Source organism: Python bivittatus, unplaced genomic scaffold (genome assembly GCF_059951505.1).
Source record: "Python bivittatus isolate LINGU-HERP-01145 unplaced genomic scaffold, Pbiv_v1 ctg000580_np1212, whole genome shotgun sequence".
Lineage (NCBI taxonomy): Eukaryota > Metazoa > Chordata > Lepidosauria > Squamata > Pythonidae > Python > Python bivittatus.
Genome location: NW_028277087.1, coordinates 9,547,592 through 9,571,987, shown reverse-complemented (window position 1 = coordinate 9,571,987; position 24,396 = coordinate 9,547,592). Strand labels below are relative to the sequence as shown.

General features: G+C 44.3%; 2 protein-coding genes across 3 annotated transcripts; both read right to left on the bottom strand.

Annotated features, from left to right (window-relative positions):
- LOC103052469 (uncharacterized) lies at nt 1-7,914 on the bottom strand. The gene is made up of 4 exons (XM_007437887.3): nt 7,375-7,914; nt 4,509-4,584; nt 1,650-1,731; nt 1-368 (listed from the first exon to the last, which is right to left on the bottom strand). The coding sequence occupies exons 1-4, from the start codon at nt 7,813-7,815 to the stop codon at nt 230-232; spliced, it is 738 nt and encodes a 245-aa protein (XP_007437949.1). The 5' UTR covers nt 7,816-7,914; the 3' UTR covers nt 1-229.
- A 327-nt stretch (nt 7,915-8,241) lies between these two features.
- On the bottom strand, nt 8,242-24,035 carry LOC103052233 (uncharacterized). Of its 2 annotated transcripts, XR_003085771.2 has the most exons (6): nt 23,116-24,035; nt 20,303-20,593; nt 18,193-18,256; nt 17,174-17,341; nt 16,535-16,604; nt 11,842-11,910 (listed from the first exon to the last, which is right to left on the bottom strand). XR_003085771.2 is itself a non-coding variant. In XM_007437886.3 (5 exons), the coding sequence occupies exons 1-5, from the start codon at nt 23,638-23,640 to the stop codon at nt 11,769-11,771; spliced, it is 1,092 nt and encodes a 363-aa protein (XP_007437948.1). In that variant the 5' UTR covers nt 23,641-24,010; the 3' UTR covers nt 8,242-11,768. The 2 variants fall into 2 exon arrangements, 1 of the variants encoding a protein (XP_007437948.1); XM_007437886.3 differs by lacking the exon at nt 17,174-17,341 and having other exon boundaries at nt 8,242-11,910; nt 23,116-24,010.
- Nucleotides 24,036-24,396: the final 361 nt, after the last annotated feature.

Sequence of the window (24,396 nt, the reverse complement as noted above, 5' to 3'; positions counted from 1 at the left end):
GTTTTTATTTTCCAGGAGTGCAAGAGGGACAGGCCATTCTGGCCCTCAAGTGAATACAAAGTGTTTTAGTGTTAAAATGACGATCAGCATAGTATTTGAACCAAGTCACACCTCCAACAGTTGGAAAAGCTTTGAAGAGCAGAGGAATAACCTCCAAATGAGTTGTCCACCACAGGAGTGAAGGACTGCAGATAGAAGAAATGGAAATGTCCATCTCCCGTCAGCAAAGCTATAAGAAGAGGAGAAGTTCACCAAGGATGAAGAGGAGAAAGGCCATGTTGAAATCACTAAGGATACCTTTGTTGCGTGGAATATGATTTTCTTGTGCCTGTTTTGCAACCTCTTGTCGATATCTGGCAAACTTGTCTCTGGGAAAATAAATAATTGGTCAAATTAGATGTGGAAGTGAATAAAGGCACAGACGTCAAGCTGCTGCCAGTAGGTTCTGTGTTTATTTCTGCAGCAGCTACCACAGTCTCCAGAAGAGAAACGAAGGCAGGTCCTCCATAACTTCAGAGGGGGGGAGGAGCCTAGAGCAGGAGTCATGAGCTGAAAGGGACTCAGAGGTCATCCAGTCCAGCCCCTTGCTCAGTTCCAGAATCCACTAAACTCTCCCCCATCTAGGCTCTATTTGAAAACGTCCAGTGGGTTGGACAGTTTGCTCAGATGTGAACTTGAGAGGTCCTGCAGCTGCCAAAGTAAACCTCTAAGAACTGCCTACCTCCTTCCTGTCAGAGCTGATTCACACAATAGGAGGATGGGTGAAAGAAGAAACAGTGAAGTCAGTGGGAAATGAAATGCAAACCTACAGGGAGTGGTGAAAGCCTTGTGAGATTTAGAGAGTTTTAATTTGGGGGAAAGGTCTCGTGCAGAATCGCTCTGAGTATGCTAGCTCTTGAAAAGATGCCCCATACTAGACTTGCTATTCCTTTGAAATTAATACATTCTGCTAAATTTTATAAACACAGTAGACTTGAACTTCTTGGTGCACTGTAATTCAGCACCTGAAGCCTCCTTCGGATGTCTCACATTGGCCATACTGGCTGGGAGTTATGAGAGCTGTAGTCCAACACATCCGTTAGGCCCTGAAGAAGACTATTAGGATGAAATAGTGGCCATCTTTCATTTTTCTTTTTCAATACTAGAAACAGAATAGACTCAACTGGTTTTTTCTGATGCACCTGGACTCTTCACATGATGGCCAAATGGAACTGCCATGTTCTGAAGCAGTTAAATCTAAAATGACAACTGCTGGGGACACCAATTGCAAAGGGTTCTTGCCTTCATGTGGTCAATTTTTCCTCAATATCCTTATAATGCAGAGATGATGGAACTAATCTAACTACGGCGACAAGGCTTCTTACTTGTGGAATTTACAGGAGAAACCTACGGACATGAGAAATTTTGTGTTAGAAAAATGGAGCCTCCCTATACAGAAGCAATCTACCTTCAATTATTAACTGTTGGGGATCAGCAGCAGGGGAGTTCTGTTGCTTCAGTGACCCACTGGTGGTCTTTCTGGAAGCGTCTGGATGGTCATTGCTGGAAATCTGATAAGCTGGATGGATTTTTGGCCCAACCCAGCAAGGAAATCCTTGTGTTTTTATGAAGACCAAGGTAAGCATGCTCTTTTATCTGGTCGCTCTTACCGTTCCTGTTGGAACTCACGCTTTGCATCCGTCAGCTGCCTTGTTTTGATGGTAAGCTGCTCCAGGAGCTGTTCGATTATATCTAAGGCAGGCAGGCAAGAAAGTGCCCATCACTTTTCCATGCAAGCATTTTACGTGGATAATTGCCTTTCATTTATTTTTATTTATTTATATATCACATTTATATAGCCACCCATCTCACACAAAGCGACTCTGGGCAGCGTACAACGATTAAATAAAATAACAACTGGATCAAAACAAGCATTGGAAAAAGATAAAAAGATTAGTAAAATAAAATTATCTTATATCATATAATGTTATTATTAAAATTAAAATTATTTCATACCCCCCCATCTCCTCCCCTTCCCTAAGCTGTAAACCTCTCAGTCAGTGGGTTCAATAACTAGTTCTTTTACTGTAGTAGCACTTAAAAAACAGGCAGCTACAATCACACTGTTGTGCTCGCCATTTTGACTTTTTTGACTACCTCTTGCAGGCATCCCTGGACAGATCTAGCTAACCTTGCCTATTCCAAAAGACTAACCCCAACTGACCTGGTTAGTACTTGGATAAGGGACCAGCAGCAATGTAAACTACATTGGGAAGTTGCAGAATCCTAGAACAAGAAAACATCAACCTACTTCCAAATTTTTGCCTGAACAGTTAGCAACAATATGCCAGATGCTGAAGCTGTTGCTTTTGTCTGGTACTTGCAGCCAATCCGACAACTTTGAAACATCCCCAAATTTAGGGTTTTTTTTCTTTTCTGTCCTGTTAAGTAGGTAAAAATTGTCTTAAAACAGTGTTTCTCAACCTTGGCAACTTTAAGATGTGTGGACTTCAACTCCCAGAATTCCCCAGCCAGCCAGGCTGGCTAGGGAATTCTGGGAGTTGAAGTCCACACATCTTAAAGTTGCCAAGGTTGAGAAACACTGTTTTAAAACAAGTCTGTTAGCCAATCTTGTAACATTTTTGAGAGGCGAAACACGGAAGAACTTGACCAAATTCCAAAGCATCCATGTTTAAATAGAGAGTGAACATGTTCAACGCTTGTTTATCTCATGTCTAACGATCACCTTCATGAAAACGCATGTCATTTATTAGCAAACATGACTGACAGAAGTGTTGTCAGAATGAACAGGAACAGAACACCAAGGTATTCCATTTCCAGCTCACTAAGATGGCACCAAAAATGGACTTTTTCACGGCTAGGAGGACTTGAGAAAGGAGAGCCAGCAATTCAGAGCCAAACTCCTCATTTTAATGGATAAAAATATTGTGGAAGACCAATACTGTATAAGAAGATAATGTTCCAGACATCAGGCGAGAACAATATCCAACTGGAAATAATGACCAGATTTGGAGTAATTGAAAATTGCTGGTCAGAGTCCAATATATTATTCTACTGGATAACAGAAAAAGAGGGAAGGTTAGTTAATATCAGTTTTTGTTCAACGCAGCTTAATTCAGTTCTGACTTTATTGCTCTTGTTGTCTCTTCTTGACTGATCTGAGCACACAAATATATCTGGGACGGAGGAGCAACAGAACATACCTTGAGTAATTATATAAATAAGAAATAGGCTACCATCACTTCCTGCTTTCTTTAGTGCAGTGTTTCTCAACCTCAGCCACTTTAAGATGTGTGGACTTCAACTCCCAGAATTCCCCAGCCAGCATGCTGGCTGAGGAATTCTGGGAGTTGAAGTCCGCACATCTTAATGTGGACGAGGTTGAGAAACACTGCTTTAGTGAGAAAGCAGCCTGGATCAGCTCTAAGGATTGTGTGATGGAATTGAGCAATGTATTAAGGAGGCAGTTGGATTGCCACTTTGAACCAATAAACATACGCAAGGGTTGTTGAAATGCAATCTGTTGCCTGGAGGTGGGGGGGAGAACAGAGGTCCTAAATTGGCTCAAGGTTAGCCAGGCAAACAGGAGATTGCTCTGGGGCTCCCCCCAAAAAGGGGGAACCAGGACTACATAAGAAGAAATGGTGAAGGAAGTGGATTAGAAAGCAGATGTGCAAAAGGGCTTCACTGAAGCTTGTCTTTTAGCAGAATGAATAGTGCTGTCACCTTCTTCTTCCCAGGGCTGAGAGAGAGGGGCTGGCCCAAAGTCACCCAGATGCCTTTGTGCTTAAGGCAGGATTGGAACTCACCTCTCCTGATTCCTAGCCTGGTGCCTTTAACCACCTAGCTCTCTGCATGCAATTTCTTTTTCTTTCTTTTTTCTTGACTTACCTAATTCTTACTTCAGCGTAACCAAACCGGCTGAAGCACAATCTCAAAAATAGGCATGTTTTGGCTCTTTTGACAAACGTTGCAACAGAGCACAAGCGACCCACAGCATTCGCCTGTCTTAAAACATCTCCATCCGTTTCTCCATCTTCGGATATGTCGGGCTGGGAAGGACTAACTGGCCCCCAGCCTCCTCATGAACTTCCATGGCTGAGGGTGGATGTGGTGGGTCTCCCTGCTCTTAATATTATGTTGTTCTGTCACATTTGGGAATTTATTACCATTTTTGGATGTCATTATAATATGCATATATTGTATAGGCTTTGTTCTTACGCACTGTTATAATTTTTTTCAGGGGTACCCTGGGGGTGCAAAAGAGTCAAGATGGCATCATAGCCATGTGAGGGAAACCTCCCCCCACAGGTGAAAAAAGGGCAGGTCTTTGATCATGTGGTTACAGCCACCATCTTGACTTTTTTAACCCCCCCGATAAGACCTGATCTTTATTTTATATGTTGGTGTTTTTTGTAGTATTTGTCCATATGGTTGTAGGACTGTTTTTGCATCCTACTGGCCTAGTTCTTGGAGGAATGTCCTACATGTTCCCTTTCTTGCCTCACCTCTGAGTTTCTGTTCTTCTGCAGCATGCTGGGCGATCATTGCCACGAAGGACGTAATATTTTCTTGCATGATGTGCTAGTAATGAAAAAAAAAGGTTACCCGACTGCAGTGCTAGAACTTGGGGAGACAAAGGCTTGGGCAAGGCTATGGTTATATAAATCTGATTAACAAATAAATAGATAAATAGATAAATATGTGCTCATTTCATAGCTGGGGAGATAATTGACTGTCTTTTGAGAGGATTGGACTACAAGTCCCAGGAGGCATTGCAACAGACAGGAAGCAGACTGGGGGAGTGCTATGTCCCAAGTGTTATGTAATAAAGAGGATTAAGGTACAATTTATTCTGGAGTCCATATTAAGAGCTTCTAAGAAAGAGCTCAATAACCAAGGAAGAAGGTGGGATTCTGCCAAGGGTGTCAAGGGGAGGGTGGTCAAAAAAGTTAAAATGGCAGCCACAACTGTGCAATGGAAGTTCTGCCCTTTTTCATGTGTGTTGTAGACTAAAAAGGGGTAGGGCACTGACTGCACAGTCTGGGCCACCTTCTTGACATCGTTGACCCTTCCTACAGATATCCCTGAATCCTGAACTACATACAACGCAAATAAGCATGTCACCCTCTGACTTTGCTGTTCCCAGTGACTAAATTTTGCAAAATAGGAACAACTCCTGATGCATATAAGCTGCTGTGGGTGGCTTTTTTGCCCTTTGGGAATGGGGGATACTTGTTAACTTCAGTTTCCATGTATTTTCTGCTTTGTAGATGGCAAGAAACTAGTCATGGATGGGCAAAGAGGGTTTTGGAGGCTGCAGAAAAGAGGCTCTCAGGCTGCATAGAGTCCAGGGCTTCAGAACAGGAAGGCCCAAATCCCTCCGTTACTCCCTTTTTCCTAAGGAGGGATCTTCGTGGTGTGGCTCTTGGAAAAGAAGAGCGTTGGAGGTCTGTCCTTCAATGAATAGTGTGGACCTTTTGCAAGATAAACAGGGTGGATCAGTTCTAACAATTTCCAGAATTTACACTATGGGTGGGAAACTTGGTGATCACGGCAACACTTAGCATTTTATGGGAAAGTAACAAGATGCAGTGAAGCAAATTCATGATACAAAGTGAGCAGACTTGGCTCATACACATGGGAACCAGGTAAATATTTTTTCCTATGGGGTAAGGTGATGTTTGGGGAGTAAAAAGGTCTTTTTTGAGAAGAACGTTTTTAGGATTATACTTCAGCTTTCGTGCGCCCCCCAGCCCTGTGGCAAAGCATTCCAACAATACTGTATAACTCTGGTTATTTTACAAGTAATTACACCCAAAGGCACGCCCTTCCACTTTTTATGGAGAGAATTGTGCTCTTAACTCTCCCACTTTGCAACTCACAAGAGGAAGCCTGCATTTACTGAGATTATAAACATCTGCAGGAAAATAGTAGGGCCTTTTCCCCTCCAGGGACAGACGGTAGCAAAGTGGGAAGAGCCGCTTTGCAAGCATGCGCCATGTTTGATCCTCGGCATTTTCAGGCAATGGAGAATGAATGTCTTCTTCAGCTACCGGTTAGGTTACCAGAGCACCAAACAACATTTCCAGCAAGTTTCTTTTTTCCCAACCTTTGATGACTGCCTGGGATTGTAGTCAATGATGCAGCGATGTCACCAGAGATAAGTCAACCTTTTGGGCCCATTTTTTTTGAAATTGCTGGGCGGGGGTTAAAGTGCAAAGCATTTTGCGGTTTGAGGATCCAAAACACCATGCATTGCACTGCCAAAAGTTGGCAGCCCAACCTAGCATATGCTATAGGCTGCAAACAAGGAGCAGGATAGAAACTATGCTTAGAATCCAACAGTACGAAGGCAATTCTGTGTCGCCTTGATGTGACCTTGTCAGACGGTTACTTTTGCTTTATAGACATTCTCTCCGTAGATGTCTGTGGGTGAGTTCCAGACGTTTCAGATTCAAATGGAAGCCACTATCTGAAGAAAGAAAGCAGGATCTAAACCAGCCCGACCCAGATGTTTTGAACTGCTACTTCCATCATCCCCAGCCAAATGGCAAGGGATTAAGGGAATTAGGGTCAAAAACTTCAGAAGGGCCCCAGGTGGAGATAAAATGCATCAAGGGAGATAAATTAAAACTTCCCTGGTTTCTCTGTGGACTTGTATTCATCCACTTTTCTGAGATGCGATGAATGTTGTTCTGAAGGCCTTTTCCCATTTACACCTAACCACAGAACAAATATGCTCCAGCAACCTCTTTTTCTGCCGTTTTCCCATGTTACTGCCTTCATCTTTCCCAGGCCCATGAGTGAAACAGGCTTAAGTTGTCCTTAGCCATACTGGTGTTAAAGCAATGTTTTCTCCCTTATTCTGACACCCTCCAAGGACAGCCTTGAAGTGTGTAAGATCTGTTTGGTTTTGGAGGAAAATCAGAAGATTACAAAGACTGCGAACAGAACAATTGAGACAAGGAGAGGGTTGAGTAACAGGGGCACCAATTTCATGCCGGTAGATTTTTTTTTTTTTGCTCGCTCAAGGATAGGTGGAGAGCAGCAGGCAAAGACCCTAAAACATGTGATGAGAACAGCCATCCCCAATGTCATGCCTTCCTGATAACACTGAGGCTACAGTTCCAGAACTCCCAGGCAGAAGACCACACTGTGGCCTTCCTGGAGGGTAACTCTGGAAGTTGCCATTCCAATGTATCTGGATGGCATCCGAATGAGGAATTATAATTCTTTCAGGAAAACAGTTAAGTTAGTGCCTTGCCTTTATTTACTTATTTACTTACTTACTTAAAAGATTTATACGGCCGCCCATCTTAAGCAACTCTGGGCAGCTCACAACAATATTATATATTATTAACATATTTTTACCAGCTCCGCCTGGCAGGAGTTCCAGTGCCCTTCCATTGTGGTGAGGTTGTGCTCCGCAATTCCCAGTTGCTCCTGTAGCCTGGCCCTTTTCTGTTCCGTCTCTTCTAAAAGCTGTATCTTCTTTCCTAAGGTCTGGTTAGTGATGGCCAGGGTAGACTTGAGGTCTTCATTTTCCTTCCTCTTCATCTCCAGAAGATTTTCTGTTTTGATCAGGGTCTGATTGCTAGACCGCAGTTGTATCCACATGGCATCCCTTTCCCGAGATTTGCTTTCCAAAGTCTGATGGACAATTGCCTTTTCATGGTGCTCCTGCACGAACAAAATTAGGAAGATAACAAAACAAAGCAGGAAAATGAGAGTCGCGAGGCCCAGGCAGAAGGTGCACATCTTCCCTGGCTTTCCTTCTGCAGACAGGAGGAGCGGGATGTCTTTTCCACCCATTGCAGCAGAAGATTTCTTGGAAGCAAGCAAAGCTGTTGCAATTCCAGCGCCCTGGAGATTTGTTCTAACTGTGTGCTTCGAAAGGACCTCCCTTGCAAGCGCTTACCTCATCAGTGCTTCCTTTCCAAGAATTTCAGGATTTTGCAGAAAGGTCAGAAGCGCAAGAGCCGCTGATAGTTTAAGATCGAAACCTCCCTGGTCCTATTTTTGCTGTGTCCACACTTGCCTCTAGCCAACCTCTTTTTCCTGCTCAACCTGGTCTTCAGCTCACCTCCAGCTCATGAGTGGGACAGAGCCAAGTCATCCTTAGCTGCTCCAGTGTCAGAAGAAATGTTCTCCCTATCACCATCCAGGCATCCTCCAGGTTGGGCTTTGCCATGGTGGGGGTGGGGTGGGGTGGGGAGACAAAGTCAGGGACTGCAGTGATTGGGAAGAGGAGGAAGAGAGGTGGGAGAGGATTGGCAGCAGAGGCAGAACTTCATGCCCGTCTTGTTTTCTGATAACTCACGGATGGGTGGACCATCAGCTCGGTTGCAGGGAAAGGCCCATTGACATTGGGGCCACCCACTGGGGGATCAAAAAAATTAAGATGGTGGCTGTGAGCACGCAACTGAGGCCTTCCTGTGTGTTTTTAAGATGTGCTGTAAACGCAACAAATGTGAAAAGAGGGTTTCATTCGTGTGTTCATGGGTTTCATCTTAGCTTTTTTGACCCCCTCGGATGGCCTCTGGCCTGAGCCACACAGCTGCCCAGATACTTCCCAGGTGTTTTTCTTTGTTCTTCCTCCTGTTAGTGAGTGTTACTCACTTGCTTTAAAGAAAATAAGACATAGGCAGTGAATATTCAGTTTGCATTTTTAATTTGAATTTAAATTAAAATGCAAATATGTAGTCCCAAGTTGCCATGGGCTGAACCATATGGGAGTCACAAGGCAAGCCCCATGCCTTACATACTTACATGCAACGTCACAATTGTCAGCCCAATTAGGTAGACCAGGCCAGGAAATCAGCTCCATGGAAGGCTAAAACTACTTTTATTAAGACTGGCTAGAATAATAGAATCCTGCAAATCTGATTGTGTTGTACTTCCTCTTCCTCCTTAAAGTTCAGTGAATTAGGGAAGTGTCTGCCTGAGCCACTTCAGAATGTGATTTTGTTCTGGATTTAAAAAATGCTTCAGCCCCTTTTGCCTAGGTAACAATTCCTGCATACCTCTGTCAAGGTCATCTTCCTTATTGCCTGTGCTGGTGCCACTGATCTCTGCAGGAGACCTTTTTGGTTGATCTGGCCCAGACATCTGATGGATCTCCTAGTTTTCAGAGGGCAGTTAAGGAGTTTGTCAAGTTTCTGGCCAGCAGTTCTGTTGAGGGCCTAGTCAACCTCTAGAATACAGGTAGTCCTTGCTTAACGATGCTAATTGGGACTGGAAAGTTGGTTGTTAAGCGACACAGTCATAAGTCAAAGAACCACATGACTGTGCTGCTTAGTGATGGCAGTTCCGGTTGCCTTCGCTAAGCGAGGACCTCGTGTGACCGCGACTTGTGATTTCCTGCCAGCTTCCCCATTGACTTTGCTTGTCAGAAGCTGACAGGGAAGATTGCAAATCGCAATCATGTGACTGCAGGACATTGTGATGGCCATAAGTACAAGGACCAGTCGTAATTACTACTCATTCAGTGCCGTCGTAAGTTTGAACAGTCACTGAACAAGTGGTTGTTAAACAAGGACCACCTGTACAGAGATGGGTGGCTCGTGACAGGGTTATGCCTGAATGGGCTGTCCCTGCAGACCAGCCTGGAAGTGTTCTTTGGTATAGTGAAGTGTTCTGGGAGATCAGGAAGCCAAAGAAATCCCCAGAGCAGTGCTGATGAACAATAAAAAACAAATATGAATTGAACATGAGGTTCAAGCTGACTCTGTTGGGGGTAAGAGCAGCAAAATATCAATACTTCTCAGTAGCTATCACATCCACTTATTGTTTTCCAGGGGTCATGGTTTAGGTTAATCAGACCTTATAGTATTAGGGAAAGATGGGCCAGAGGAGCTGTTCGTTGGCCATGTGATGAGCTTGCAAGACATCTGGAGGATAAGATCACAGATGTTCACCTGGAGGCTGACTGTGCAAATTCCATTGAGATGACAGAAGTCCCCCCTTGTAGTACTTGAGCCTGTGAATTCTGAGGAACAGGATAGAATCCTCTGTGATGTCAGTTCTGCTACTAGTGAATTAGACCCCTGTCCCATCTGATTGGTGAAAGCTACCAGGGAGATGATATAAGGTTGGGTATGGGCATTAATGCATCTTTGAGAGAGGTGCCTTAAAGGAAGTCATCATCTTCCACTTCTCAATAAGCTATCATTTAATCTGGTGAGTTTGGGCAACTGTTGGCCTGTGTCCAAGTTTTTGAGATGACATGGAACAGCAATTGCAGAGAACTCTGGATTAAAGTTGGTTATCTGGAACCTGTTCAGTTGGGTTTCAGGCCCGGGCATAGGACTAAGATGATACTGATTGCTGTTGTGGATGATCTGGGGATTTGGAAACCAATGGATTCTGGAAATAGTCCATTTATGGTGTTCCCCAGTGTGGGCTGGTCTGCAGTGGGTTCTATTGACTCCCAGCTCTAGCCTGAAGAACAGGTGGAAGCCATGACCAAGATGGTCTTTGTATAACACCATTGTGTGCACTGGTTACAGATGTTTCTGAAAGAGAAGCCTCTTTTGATGGTGCAATTCAAGACGCCAAGCTTTACCTTTAAAGCCAATTATGGCTTAGGATCTGGATAGCTCCAAGACTGTCTGTTCCTTGTGGAATTTGCCCATCCAGTGAGATTTAGGAAGACAGGCTTGCTACAAGTCCTTGCTGCAAGTAAATGTCAATACCAGGGATTCGGAGGTTGAATTTTCTTGGTGGTGGCTTCCTTCCTCTAGAACACCCCACCTCCAGAAAGGATACCTTTGTCCTTGTTAGTATTCTGGGAGGCAGTGAAGACCTGGTGCTTCTGGAAGGCCTACAGAGGGACCCAACAGTTGCTCCTGAGGTAGTTGGTGCCATGTGATGGGATGAGAGGGTCAACGTGGAGTTTTGTTGCATTTTATATGTTTTAACCATAAAACCATATGGAGAAATTGTAAACTGTTAGCTTGACTGGAGTTAGCTTGACTGGAGTTAGTTTGACTGGAGGGGCATAGAAGCCTGAGTATTTAATTAATTAATTAATTAATTAATTAAGCACATAACCGGAGGACTATGTATAAACTGTATTGGATTAAGGAAACTGCTTATCAAAAAAACATGCATGCCATTAATTATAATAATTCTGATTTAGAAATGCAACAGTGAAATTCAAAGAAATAGCTTTCACCAAGCAAAGGCAAGGTTTGCGTAACATCCTTAACCATAAGAGAATACTGTAACTGTGTTTACAGAATATGCTGTGTCCAAGCAAATTAAACCATATTCATGAAGCTTAGCTCATACTAGACAATGACTGGATGCCCAATCCAATTTTAGTCTAGCCTATTTTGTAGTCCAGGGAGGCACAAATGATAGAACTCTAGACTTCAAGGTTGCCAAATCTTTGTGAAAGGTAAAACAGAGATTTATTGTGGATAGTTCCTAGAGGACAAGCATCTGCACTCAAAATATATAGATAACTGTGTCCTGCGATTTTATTTCATGTGTTGTGATTTACTTGAAAGATTAGTACAGCATAGAAAATAATAATAATACATTTAAAGTACTGTATACCCTTAAAATATTTAGAAAATAGTGTTTTTGAATACATAAATACATCTCTGTTGAGAAACAGATCCAGTTCTTGACAAAGACATTTATTTTTCAGGTGGGTAAGGAAGAGTGAGTGGTAAGTGTTCTCTTTCTCCCAAGCATGACTTTGTTCTCAAGCTACAGCAAGGTCCATAATTTATCCCAGGACTTCTTTAATGGCAGTGCTATTTCTCTTGCCGGCAACATGCGACACAGCAGAAGAAAAGGACAAGAATTCCAATCCCCCATCCAACAATGGACCAATCCAAGACATCTTCAATGGAACACTTCTTCTGCTGGTAACTGATTTGGTTCCAGCATCTGTCTCTAGAAGGGAAAGAAAGGCTTCAGAGGCAGGGCACTGATTGTATGGTTGCAATCCCCATCTTGACTTTTTTGATACAAGCCCATAGACATCCCTGAAAGGGTTCATTAGGCCACACGGTTGCCTATGATGAGAGGAACCTGGACAAGATGATTTCTTTCCACACCCATATCACAGATGTTCCTGGACACTCTATCCTGCTTTCCATCTCCTACACCTCTTTGTTTTATTTTAGGTTATTTATTAAGCTTTTGATAATAGCGCAGGAAATAATAGAAGAATGAGAATGAAAACTTCCATGAGATATTAGAGTAAGGTGGCTGCTTAAATTAAAAACCAACTATAAAACTTGCAGAAGAGGAATGTCTTAACCTTGGAGTCTGCAGAAGGATGCCTAGACTAGTCCTGGAGTGCCCTGTGGGCTCCTGTGAAGGTAACTTTGGAGAAACTGGGGGGTAACAGTTAAAGAGACATGTTTTTAAGCCTGGGAGAAGAAGCTCAGACTGTCTCTGTTAACTCCCTGGAAGAGAGGGAGGGAAGGGAAAACATAATATAGTCAGGTTTTCAAGATTCTGTCATTATAGCCTTGATCAATAATCAATAAAAGCAGTGTTCCAGCATTCTTGCAGAATCTGTTTCCTGACTTGGTCTACCTCAAAGGGCTGATAGCTCTTGATTTTGTTTGTTTCTTTTCAGTTTGTCATGATGGCAGCCATGATTTAAATGGGTGAGCCCTTGCCCAGTTCCCAATCAATGGTGTTTGCAGGAGGGGATCAGAAAAGATGAGGCTTCAGTGGTGAGTGTCTGAGTCCCCTGCAGACACCCCTATCTACAGTGGTCTAAACCAGTGTTTTTCAAACATGGCAACTTTAAGATGAGTGGACATCAACTCCCAGAATTCCCTAGGCAGCTGCTCCAAATTAGGGTGCATGGCTGTCTGGGGAATTCTGGGAGTTGAAGTCCACACATCTTAAAGTTGCCATGTTTGAAAAACACTGGTCTAAACTGAGCAGCAGCACCCTAATTTGGAGCAGAAGTTGATCTTGCAAGGGGATGATCAAATTAAGGGCACTTTCCCGCAATCACTATTACCTCCCACCCCCCAAATCTCCCCAAACCCTCAGAGCAGGTCTTCAGTGGCCCTTCTTTGTCCTTGCCACTCTTGTTGCAAGAATGGCTGACTTCTGCTCCTCCGCTTCCCACCAGCCAATTAATAAAGGGGTACAGAAAATGGGCTTTGGCCAAGACTATCCCTCCAACCTACAGTCGCATTGCCATATTAACTTTTTTAGCATGGCAAAGAGCCAGTGCCCCTCTGGCAGTCTGCAAAAAACCTCACCATCTGGTACGAGCATCCAATGGTTCTCTACCCAGGGAGATTTAGAGACGGGCCTTGCAAGAGAACCTCTGCCAGTGGAACGCTGCCCCCCTTTTAAGCCACATGGAAGTTGTGTGAACTGACATTTTGGGCAGCTAAGTCAGACGAGAACGGGCTTGGATGTCCAAGGAGGACAACATCGTATGAATGTACAGTGTTGATGAAGACATGGAGCCCAAGGGCCCTCCATGTGAAAGTGCCCTCCATCCATTAACTCTCTTTCTCATGCAACAAAGGCAGCTGTCTTAGTGGATTATATCCTGATCTCTGAAATTTGCTCCAGCAAGATAGGGTGGCGATCATTTTGTTAGAACTGTTTTCCTCTACTTGGCCCTCCATGTCCCAGAATTGCCCGGATGAGGAATGAGAGTTTATTTTATTTTCTTATTGATTAATTTAAAAGATTTGCATGGCTGCCCATCTTAACCACGACAACAATAAAGCCCATTTCTATAAAATCGTAAACCATAAAAACAAAAACCGGGCGCCTCAGCCACCCCTTTGGGATGCCCCACAACCAGCTCCAGATAGCTTCAATCTATCCCAGTGCCTGGGTAAAAAGCCAGGTCTGGATGGCTGTAAGTTTAGGTTGGGACTTCAGCTTTGTTTCCCAAAAAGTGCTCCCAAGCATGAACAGAGCCCTGGATTGCAGTTTTTTGAAAGAAACAGCAGCTGCTTCTGAGGGTTAGGCGGCCAAGCTGCCTCATAACCTCAAAAAAACAAAAAAAACCTGCTGTAAGGGATTTCAGAGAGGTGCAATGCTCACACCTCCGTGTCCTCCAAAGCACTCTCTGAAATCAGATCTGAAACGCTGCACGGTCCTAAGTGATGCTGCTTTAAGGTTAGGGAAAGTCTGGAAGATCAAAGGAAATATTGGACCCACAAATAGTCGTCGAAGGCTTTCACGGCCGGCATACGATGGTTGGTGTGGGTCTTCCGGGCTGTGTGGCTGTGTTCTGGAAGTTTTGTTTCCTAACGTTTCGCCAGCACCTGTGACCGGCATCTTCAGAGTGCAAGAGCACAGACAGGAGCAGTTCTCTCTGTGCCCAGGGTGATGTGACCCTTTTGTGGGTATTTATAGAGATCTGGGGGGGGGAGGAAAGGGGGGGATTGGGGGTGTGTGTGGGGGGGGTTGGGTTACTGGCTGCTTGTTTTGTTTTGATCTGTGTGTATCTTCCTGGGGATTAGGCAGGGTTTTTTCTTCTACTGAATTGTTAACGAGGGGCTGCTGGGGGTGATTAGCAAGTTCATTGTGTGAACTGTTCACACGTCCTGGTGGTTGAGCTGAGTTCGTTGACCTTTTGCAGGCTGTATTTTTCAGGATTGGTAGCCAGGTTTTGTTGATTTTTAGACTCTCCTCTTTTTTATTGAAACTGTGCTGGTGTTTGTGAATCTCAATGGCTTCCCGGTATAGCCTGGTATAGTGGCTGTTGGTGTTGTCCAGTATCTCTGTGTCTTCAAATAGGATTTTGTGTCCAGTGTGCTTGAGAGCATGTTATAGAGAGATCTCTATAAATACCCACAAAAGGGTCACATCACCCTGGGCACAGAGAGAACTGCTCCTGTCTGTGCTCCTGCACTCTGAAGATGCCGGTCACAGGTGCTGGCGAAACGTTAGGAAACAAAACTTCCAGAACACGGCCACACAGCCCGGAAGACCCACACCAGCCACAAATAGTCCTTTCTCCTTTTAACAACTTTAGCCATGTGAGAGTGAACAAGTGGATTTAATCCCAGCTGCTGAGGACCTGAAAGGAAGGCCTGTTGCCTGCCCTGGAAAAGAAGAAGCAGGGTGCTGGAAGAAATTTCCTACTTCCATGGAGGGTAAATCTATTAAGAGTTACTAAGCAAGATAACTAAATGTAAGTCCACCTCTGTTTAATAAATGCTATGAGTAAACCAGGGCAGGGAGGGAAACTACTGTTCATGCTATATACAAAGGCATTTGCTAAGTGATAAAGAATCAGCTGTTCATGAAGAAGACCTTCATGAAATACCTTATTTTGGAAGCCCTAGTTGGGTTGCTGTATCAGCACACTGAAAATGCTGAGCTAGATCAGTGTTTCTCCACCTTGGCAACTTTTTGTGGACTTCAAGTCCCAGAATTCCTCAGCCAGCATGAATTTTGGGAGTTGAAGTCCACACATCAAAGTTGCCAAGGTTGAGAAACACTAAGCTAGATGGTTCAAGAGTCTGAATGATATAAAGCTACTTTTTAACTTTTGTAGCCACCCAGAGTAACTTTTAGCAAGAATGATGGCTGTATAAATCTATACCTTAATTAAGAATTAATTATGTGTATATTAATTATATATTAATTAATTAATAATTATGCATAAATACATTAATTAAAATGTATTAAGGAGGGCACATGTAACATCTCTGCTGCGGGAGCTGCATTGGGTTTTGGCTTGTTTCTGGGTCCAATTCAAGGTGTTGGTTATCACCTTTAAAGCCCTACAGGGCATGGGGCCAAGCTACTTGAGGGACTGTCTCACCTCCATTACATCAACCCATCCCACCCGGTCCGGCAGAGAAGGCATGTTGCAGATCCTGTCAGTGAGAGAATGTTGACTGGCAGGTCCTAGGAGGAGACCCTTCTCTGCCGTTGGCCCTGCCCTATGGAATACTCTCCCCCCAGAGGTGAGGCGGGCCCCGACCCTCCCAATTTTTCCGGGAGAATTGAAGACGGCTCTGCCAACTTGCCTAGGGCGAGGAAAAATACAGTCAACCCTGGGGATGGCTGGCACCTTGACAATGCGCCCTGAGTATATTTACATCTAATTAACATCTGCCTCTTGGATGTATTATAAAGGAAGTGTTTTTTGAACATATTGTAATTATTTAACTAATATTTATCTATTTTAATCAATATTTATTCTATTTTTACTGTAAACCTCCCAGAGTCACCTCACAGTGAGATGGGCGGTGACAAAGTTGAGTATGTATGTATGTATGTATGTATGTATGTAAATAAATAAATAAATAAGAATTTTCAAGTGTTTGGCTGGCCATTGTATGAGATGGGTGCTGGGCAGGATGGCATCCATTGGCCTGATCACCAATGCCTTGCAGAGGTTCCTAGCTTTTAGGACTGTTAGCAGCAGTTCTTGGTCCTCGAGACATCTTGGTCCCCAGGGAAAGGCGATTTTCCCTGGAAACATCTGGCTGGCTGTTTCTGGATGCTGGATATGAAGAACCTATGATTCCCACCAACAAGCAAAATTCTGCTTTTTACAAGCTCTTACCTTTCATTTTGAAATGTGTATCGGAGTTCCTGTTCTTTTTTTACCTTCAACTGAAGATTGGAGATTTCGTCTTAAAAAAAGAGAAATCGAATACCATGTTATCCAAATGGTATTTCACTGCCTCTTATATATACCCTAAAGGTGTAGGGCCACAAAAGGAGAGGGGTCCCATCGTTGCTGAATTACTGTTCCCCGCATTCCACCTATTAGCCGTGCTGGCTCTGGGAGCTGTAGTTCAGCAACATGAGGATCACTACAGATTGCTTCACCCAGCGTAAGCCCAGGCATGCTGGCACTATGGGTCTTTTCCTTCTCACATCTAACCATGGTACAACCCACTGGCTGTATCATTCCTGTGCTATGTCATTCATGTTGCCTTCACCTGCTCCCCAGCCCGTGCCATAAGACAGCTTTTCAAAACTGCTGAGTTTTGAAAGAACGCTAGGGAGTGCTCAGCATGCTAAAGAGCACTAAAGCAAGTGGACATGGGCTTCATGCGCATTTAAAACAGCACATTGGCAATTTCAGCTATTTAGCAGGTATGCAGAGGTTAGGACTTCGGAAAGAGTGATAAACCCATCCTTTCCCGAGAACCTGATAAGCAGGAAAGTATGGATCTAGCCTTCTATCAAAACTCACCACTTTAGGAGTTGTAGAGATAAACAAGTAGACATGTCTTCTCTGCCTTAGTGCCAGCTGTATAGCAGCAGAGTGTACACTGAGCCTTATGTCAGAAGTTGCCGGCTCTTTAGTTCAGCAGGCCTATAGCCGGTCTGCAGCCAAGTAGATCTGCACTCTCTTGCTTTGCTGTGGGCAGTAAAGCAGGAGAAGCGAATTCACCCCCTTGCCAAAACTCACCAGCCTCCCATGGCCATCCCACATCACAGTTGTGACCTGCGGATGGTCTCCCATTGGCTGGTGACGTTCAGAAGGAGGGGGAGCAACAAAGCCAAATCATTATTAATTATAGTAATGCTGTACACTTCTCTGCCAACTCGAGGGTGAGTGGAAAGGAGTTTAACCCAGCAGTGGGGAAAGTCCTGTATTTCCTTCACGCTCTTCTTAACCCTGTCGCAACAAGTAGATTGTGAAAGAGCAGCCCCCACTATGAATAGAAGAGAATATCAGTAGTTCAGGGTTGAACTGTGGAGTCCTTGGGGTTCTCTGAGCTTGGTTGTTTGCTTCCAGGCATTTCATTACCCTTCTAGGTAACATCTCCAGCGCTGAAAATCTTACCTAGATGGGTAATGAAATGTCTGCAAGAAAACAACCAAGCTCAGAGAACCCCAAGAACTCTATAGCCCCCACTATGTCAGTTATAATGCCCACCAAAATTTAAAACTTCCCAGTTGGCAAGAAAGGTTCAAGGATCTCTAACATGACGAAACGGCACAGCCAGGTTACAAATGTATTTAATTTCTAAATAATTCCTATAATAATGCTTAGTGTGAAAAAAAGGGACAGAGATAAGTTTTCTAATAGCAGAAGTCAAGGGCATTCACTCGGATTGGGTGGCAGGTAATTCGGGTTAGGAAATGGTGGAAGTCTTTTTTCACATAACAGTGCAGATTGGCGGGAAAAGTGATCAAGTGATTTGGGCTCTGCTGGGTCCTGCAACTCATTGCCACCATGTCACTAGATAAGTGGCTGTCACTTACCATGGAGGTTTTGTATTTGTTTAGCTTCATTGTCGAGGGACCTGAGTCTTTCTTCCAACGTGTGCTAGTGGGGGAGAGAAAACCAAGACAAAAGGGAATGGTCACATGATTCAGCCAGACAAAAATTGGCATTTTGCCCTTCATTAGCCAAAAAAACATGAATAAATACATATTGTGCGTCAGGTGATAATCAGCTAGATGTCTAGAATAAGGGAATAAACAGACAGGACCACAGAGTTGCATACACTTATTGAGTAGGTCAGATGGTCTTCTGTATGTCTCAAAGGAAAATCTTTTTCATTCATTCATAAACTTGAACCTAAACAGATATTTAGAGACTGTTTTCACACTGTTTAGTCACAAAAGTTGGCAAAGCAGTTTGCTGTCAAATTCAGGTGGGCAAGTCCCGTGAGCGGAACCAAGACCTCTGAAAGTTGTGGGTAGCACACACCCACCTCTACCAACGTTTATGTCTTGGTGGAACTTCAGAAAGAACTGCTCTGATCGGGGCCAAACAACAGCACTTCACAGTGAAATGGAAAAGACTACGATCTGGCGAGTTGTGTGCCTGGTTGTGACTGTGACTGTCCCTTTGAGTGGATTTTGCTCTAACAACCAAACGTGGATGAAGAATACCATCGCTCAGAGCAGCTGGATTTCTTCACGAGTGTACAAGCTGTCCTCAGCAGGGGTTGGACTGCATGACCTCTGAGACTCCTTCCAGCTCTCTGATTCCCTAATTCTAAGGACCTTTGGTTTAGTGGTGTCTGATAATCTGGCCGCTCTCACTGATTCAGCAGACAGTGGCTGAGCACATTGTGGCCTTAGTGTGTTCTGGGGGCCGCATCATCATGTGCCTTAAACCGAGATGTCCCCCTGCAAAATAGGAACCTGTTGCTGTTGTAACACAACAGGGGACGGGATCCTCCACGTTTTACATGGGAGAGCAAATCCAAAGACAGAAAAGGGGGTGGAAAGTCGTTTTGTGAACACCTCTCCCAGCTGGCAGCCCTTTTGTGGTGGTAACCCAACATTTTCCCCAAATTGGAAATGGTTTATTAGCCCCAAATGGTTCAGGACCTGACTTCATGGGTGCTCTTCAAATGGGTACCTTTATCTATTTCCTTGTTCATTATTATTTCCTTGTTAGCTATTAGATGTCTAACCTGACTTTTGTATGACAGCTCAAGGCAGCATACGTAGTGTTTCCTCCTCCTATTTTTCTCTACAACAACCACACTGTGAGGTAGGCTGGACTGGGAGAGAGCAATTGGCACAAAGACCCTGGACGAGCTACCCTGGCTGAAGAGGGAACAGAACTTAGGTCTCCCTGCTCCTACTCCAGCACCTTCCCCACTGCGCCTGATTGGCTCTTGGGCTGCAAGGGAGGGGCTGGCCCAAAGTCAGCCAATGAGCTTCTGTGGGTGAAGAGGAACTAGAACCTGGTTCTCCCTGCTCCTGGACCTGCATTTTCACCACCACCCCATGCCCTGGCTGTCCACACCTATTAAGACTACAACTCCCATTCTGGGCAGGAATCTCCAATCCCAAACCATCTGGATGGTGCCACATTCAGAATGGAAGCTTTAGAGCAGGGATGAGCAAGCCAGAGATGGCTTTTATCATTCCCCCCCTGCAGTGTGACGTTCATCACTAAATTTTGGTAAAAACACTTCTCCACACTGTGCAGAATTCCCCAGTGGAATTCATTACTGCAAACATTACTGTGATGAGGGCCGTTAGCTGGGGTGCCTTTAAAAGGGGAACAGATGAATTCCTGGAGGGTGGATCTATGCAAGGCTATTAGTCTGCTAAACCCAACGGTTACTTCCTGGTTGGGGGCAACATCCAGCTGCAGCGGAGAGAAAAGACGACTCCATCTTTTGCTTGTGAACAGCCCAGAGGCCGCCAGCTGGCCACTATGAGAAAGCCCATGTTGGATGAAGACGGCCCTTGGCCCGTTCCAGCAGGACCATTCATATGGACAAACATCTGCATCTCAGTATTTAGCAGCCCTACGAAGGTAGATGAGAAAAGGGGTCGGCCTAGGGAAGCCTCCTCTGCCTAACAATTCATGGCATACATATTCTATTTTTGTTTTGTTTTTTACCAGCTGGTTCTGGCAGGAATCCAGATGCTCTTGGGACTCTCTGTGGTTCTGGCTAGTGGTCTTCAGCTGTGTTTGCAGACCTCTGATGTCTTTAGTTGCTTTTTCCAAAAGGTGTTCGGTTTCTGCGAGGGTGCGGTTGGAAATGGCCAGTTGCTTCTGCAGCCCCTGATTGTCCTGTTCTGCCTTCTCCAAAAGCTGCCTAGTCTTTTCAAGGTTCTGCTTGGTGGCATTTTCCATCTTCTCCTTGGCCTTTTCCATGGCCAATTGTGCCTCCGTGGATGTAGCCTCAGCCTGCAAGTGGGAGATTTGCCACAACGGGTCTGTTTGGCTTTCCATGTGCAAGGCTTTACAAGGCGTCAGTCAAGAACACTACATTCATGCAAGACATCAGAGGAAAATAGCTGGAATTCAGGCATTCATTCATGAAAGCAGGTTATGAATGCAGCAGGGGGTTGGAATGGATGATCTCTGAGGATTCCTCCAATTCTATCATTGTTTGAAAACTTTAAAAAAAATGTTGGGGAGGGGTCTCCATGGAATTACCCAATGGAGCCCTTTTGTCCAGTAAAATTGCTAGCTGTGATGTAAATAGAACTTTGCTGGACAAATATTCATCCCTGTGCAGGGCCTGGGGGCTCTTTCGGCCATCTGCTTGGATGACCTCAGGAATTCTGTAACACAGCTGCTTGACCCTTGCCTGTCATATAACTTTCCCACCCTAAATGTATCACCTAAATGTGTCAGCCGCAGGTAATACACTTTGGAGATACAAAAATTACCGCACAACTGGGAAGATGGGAGACACATTTCTCAAAAATAGAAAGGCAGCAATGTGCTTGAGTAAGTGAGTATGTGGGGCCGGATCACTGAAAGGGAGAGAGAAGGAAAAATGGAGAGCAAGAAGAAAGAGTGTGTGTAAGATAAATAAGTGCGTGTGTGCACTTATACACACACGCACAGATATTTTATTTATATCGACGTTGATATTGATATCGATATCGATATATATGTTGTACCAAAAGTCAGGCCCCATTGACAACTTATTATATAAATTACATTCAATGTTAAAATTGGGTCCCATTGTCGTATTTACTCATTTTAAGGCACATTCTTTGAACATTGCTAAAAAGAGTAACATTTTCTCAGGAAAAAAAATTTAATTAATAAAACATATCGTGATTGTCCTATGAGGCCTGACTTTTGGTATATCCTGTATATACATGTGTATGTATATCTGATACATACACACACAGACCCACATGCGTATGTGTGTGCATATATATAAACACATGTACATGGACATATGTTGTGGGAAAACATACATGTGTAAAATGTGTGTGTAGCGGTGATGGTGCTGGACTAGGAGTAGGGAGGCCCATTCTAGTCCTCTCATTGGCATGGAAACCAGCTGGGTGACTCCGGATCAGACCCTCCCCCTCAGCCCCAGGACCAGGGTGGTCCAGTGGTGAAGTGCTGGACCAGGAGCAGGGAGCCCAGGTTCTAGTTCCTGCTCACCCATGGGAATTCACTGGGTGATTTGAACCAATCTATCTACCAACTATGAACCAACATAGTAGATTGCATCCATAATCTTCAATTAAGAGGCCTTTATCCTCTAGTGGATTGGTTCAGGCCAATAGCAACAATATTTTATTTAATTGGATTATTCTTGTTTGTTCTTTGTACTGTGATTCCAAGAAGGAGGAGGAGGAGAAGGAGAAGAAGAGGAGGAGGGAGGGGGGGAGGAAGAGGAGGAGGAGGAGGTGGAGGAGGGCAATAGAAAGCAAATATAACACCAATAGTTATAGGTGCCTTAGGTGCAATCCCAAAACATCTGGAGCACCACTTGAAGACCCTCGGCATTGACAACATCACCATCCATCAATTGCAAAAGGCAGCTTTACTTGGAACAGCTTACATCCTGCGACAATACCTTTAGCACCATCAAACAACAACATCTGCCTATCCCAGGTCCATGGGAAGGACTTGACAGGTGGATAAAAATGCCAAATCCAGGCTAAACATCTGGCTGACTGTGCAACCAACAACAACAATACACGATGCCATACCAAAAAATCTGGAAAAGCATCTGGGCATAATAAGAATGGACAGAATTTCAAGTCATCAATTTCAAAAAATTGCATTACTTGGAACAGTGCATATATTACAAGGATATCTTTAACTTTCCTATATCTATTCCAGTCATTAGATATACAGCTGGAATAATGGACTGGCCCCAAGCTGAACTAAATAGTCAAAAGTATCAAATACATTCATAAATTTCTAGGAGACTTTGGTAAATAACAACAATATAGATGTGTGTGTATGTGAAAATGTGAATAGATCCCAAAGGGACAGAAAAGGTGGGGGAGGGCCATTTATGCACACCTCCTTTTTCTGACAGCAATTTGTCAACAGCATTCTCATCTCTTTCTTGCACTTCCAGACTGGTTCACAGGTCTAACCTGCATTCTTGCACCTTGCAAATGTGTTGGGATGGCAATGCTCAGAATTCCAACACATTTGCAAAATTCCCTTCCCAACAAGGGAATTTGGGAGTAGCAGTCCCAGAACACCAAGAAGGAGAAGGGCAGCCCAGGGCACACCGGCATGCACTCCAACAAGAACCACCAGGTTGTTCTGGAAGACAACATGAAAGCCGTGGCACCAGCTTGACAGGAAGATTATGTCTGCCTATGTAGTCAACAGAGCCCAGCTAGATGGAGCAAACTAAGCCATTCTGCTGGGTCCAAAAAGCACATCACATTTGTTCATTCTACTCTTACTTTACAATGATTTTTTTTTCAATTTACCAGCTGCTTCTGGCAGGAATCCTGCTGCTGCTGAGTTTTTTGGAGGTCCTCCTTGGCTATCTCCAGTTGGCTCTGCAAGCTTTGGCCTTCCTTCTTTGCCTGCTCCAAAAGACGTCTAGTTTCTACAAGGGACTGGTTGGAAACTGACAGTTGCTTGCTCAGCCCCTCCCCTTCTTCTTTTGTCTTTTCCAAAAGTTGCAAAGTCTTTTCCAGAGTCTGGTCCATAACCTTCTTGACCCTCTGCTTCTCCTTTTCCATCATGGCCAGCTGCTTCTTCAGAGACCGGTTCTCGGCCTCCAGTTGGGAGATGGTGTCATGCAGCGTTGCTTGGTCTTCAGGACATTTTGTGTCTGGCTCTGGTGGGGCTCGCGAGTATTCAATGATCAGTAAACTAAGCAGGATGACAGTGACAAGGATGAACCCAAAGTAATTTCTCACCCATGTCCAATAGAAGTGCCAGGGACTGTGCTCCTTTAGATTTTCCATGACTGTGGAAAGGCGACTGTAGCTTACAAATCCACCCATGCTCGTTGGAAGCTGAGAGAAAGAAATTCTGGCTGACTCTCCAAGGGGAGGGTTCTGCTCTTGCCTGTGTATTGCTTTCTAAGTTGCCTGATCAGCTCATCCTCCCCCTTTTCCGCGTGTCCTCGTGATTCTGAGGAAATAGCTCCAGCAGTCAGACGAGGCTTGAAAAACGAAAGTTATCTCAGCTCAGAGTTTCAAAACAGGCCAGCAAAAAGCAGACAGTTTCTAGAAGGACACCCCAGTTGCAGGAGAGACTAGATTCAGAGAGATCTGTTCCACAGTTGCTGTGGTGACAGCAATGGGATTTCCCATCTATTCTTTTTTTTTCCTGATTTCTTTTTCTTTTTTGTTTCTATTTCTATTTCTGTTTCTGTTTCTTTTTTCCTTTCTGAGCCATGGACAGGCATTTCCCCATGGAGTATTCTGGGCACAAAGTGAGCGGAGCATCTAATTCCAGTAATTGCGTGCCTGCTCTCTGCAAATATTTATTAAAAAGCAAACTAGACCTTTGTCACTAACTGAAAGAAATCCAAGGTTGGTCCACTGCCTCTGCCAGCAATGATAAGGGTCTTCCAGTTTATTTAGGAACATGAAAAGCGATCTGGGTCTCAGGTTTTGTGAACAGTGAGCATATTTGGAATTTGGAGAGTATCTCGGGGCTTTTCAGCGGAACAGCTACTGTAGGGGATTCGCCCATTCACCAAATGTCTAATGTCAGAGACCTGGCAAATCAAAGTCATTTACCAAAATGCAACT

What these genes read in the sequence shown, in the direction of transcription:
- LOC103052469 (XM_007437887.3), bottom strand. Translation starts at nt 7,815, where the DNA reads ATGGGTGGAAAAGACATCCCGCTCCTCCTGTCTGCAGAAGGAAAGCCA. An exon ending in ACTCCTGCCAGGCGGAGCTG is followed by an intron (nt 4,585 to 7,374) that starts GTAAAAATATGT and finishes TTTCATTACTAG; the next exon opens with CACATCATGCAAGAAAATAT. An exon ending in AGAAGAACAGAAACTCAGAG is followed by an intron (nt 1,732 to 4,508) that starts GTGAGGCAAGAA and finishes TGCCTGCCTTAG; the next exon opens with ATATAATCGAACAGCTCCTG.
- LOC103052233 (XM_007437886.3), bottom strand. Translation starts at nt 23,640, where the DNA reads ATGGGTGGATTTGTAAGCTACAGTCGCCTTTCCACAGTCATGGAAAAT. An exon ending in ATTCCTGCCAGAACCAGCTG is followed by an intron (nt 18,257 to 20,302) that starts GTAAAAAACAAA and finishes CTCCCCCACTAG; the next exon opens with CACACGTTGGAAGAAAGACT. An exon ending in ACAAATACAAAACCTCCATG is followed by an intron (nt 16,605 to 18,192) that starts GTAAGTGACAGC and finishes TCTTTTTTTAAG; the next exon opens with ACGAAATCTCCAATCTTCAG.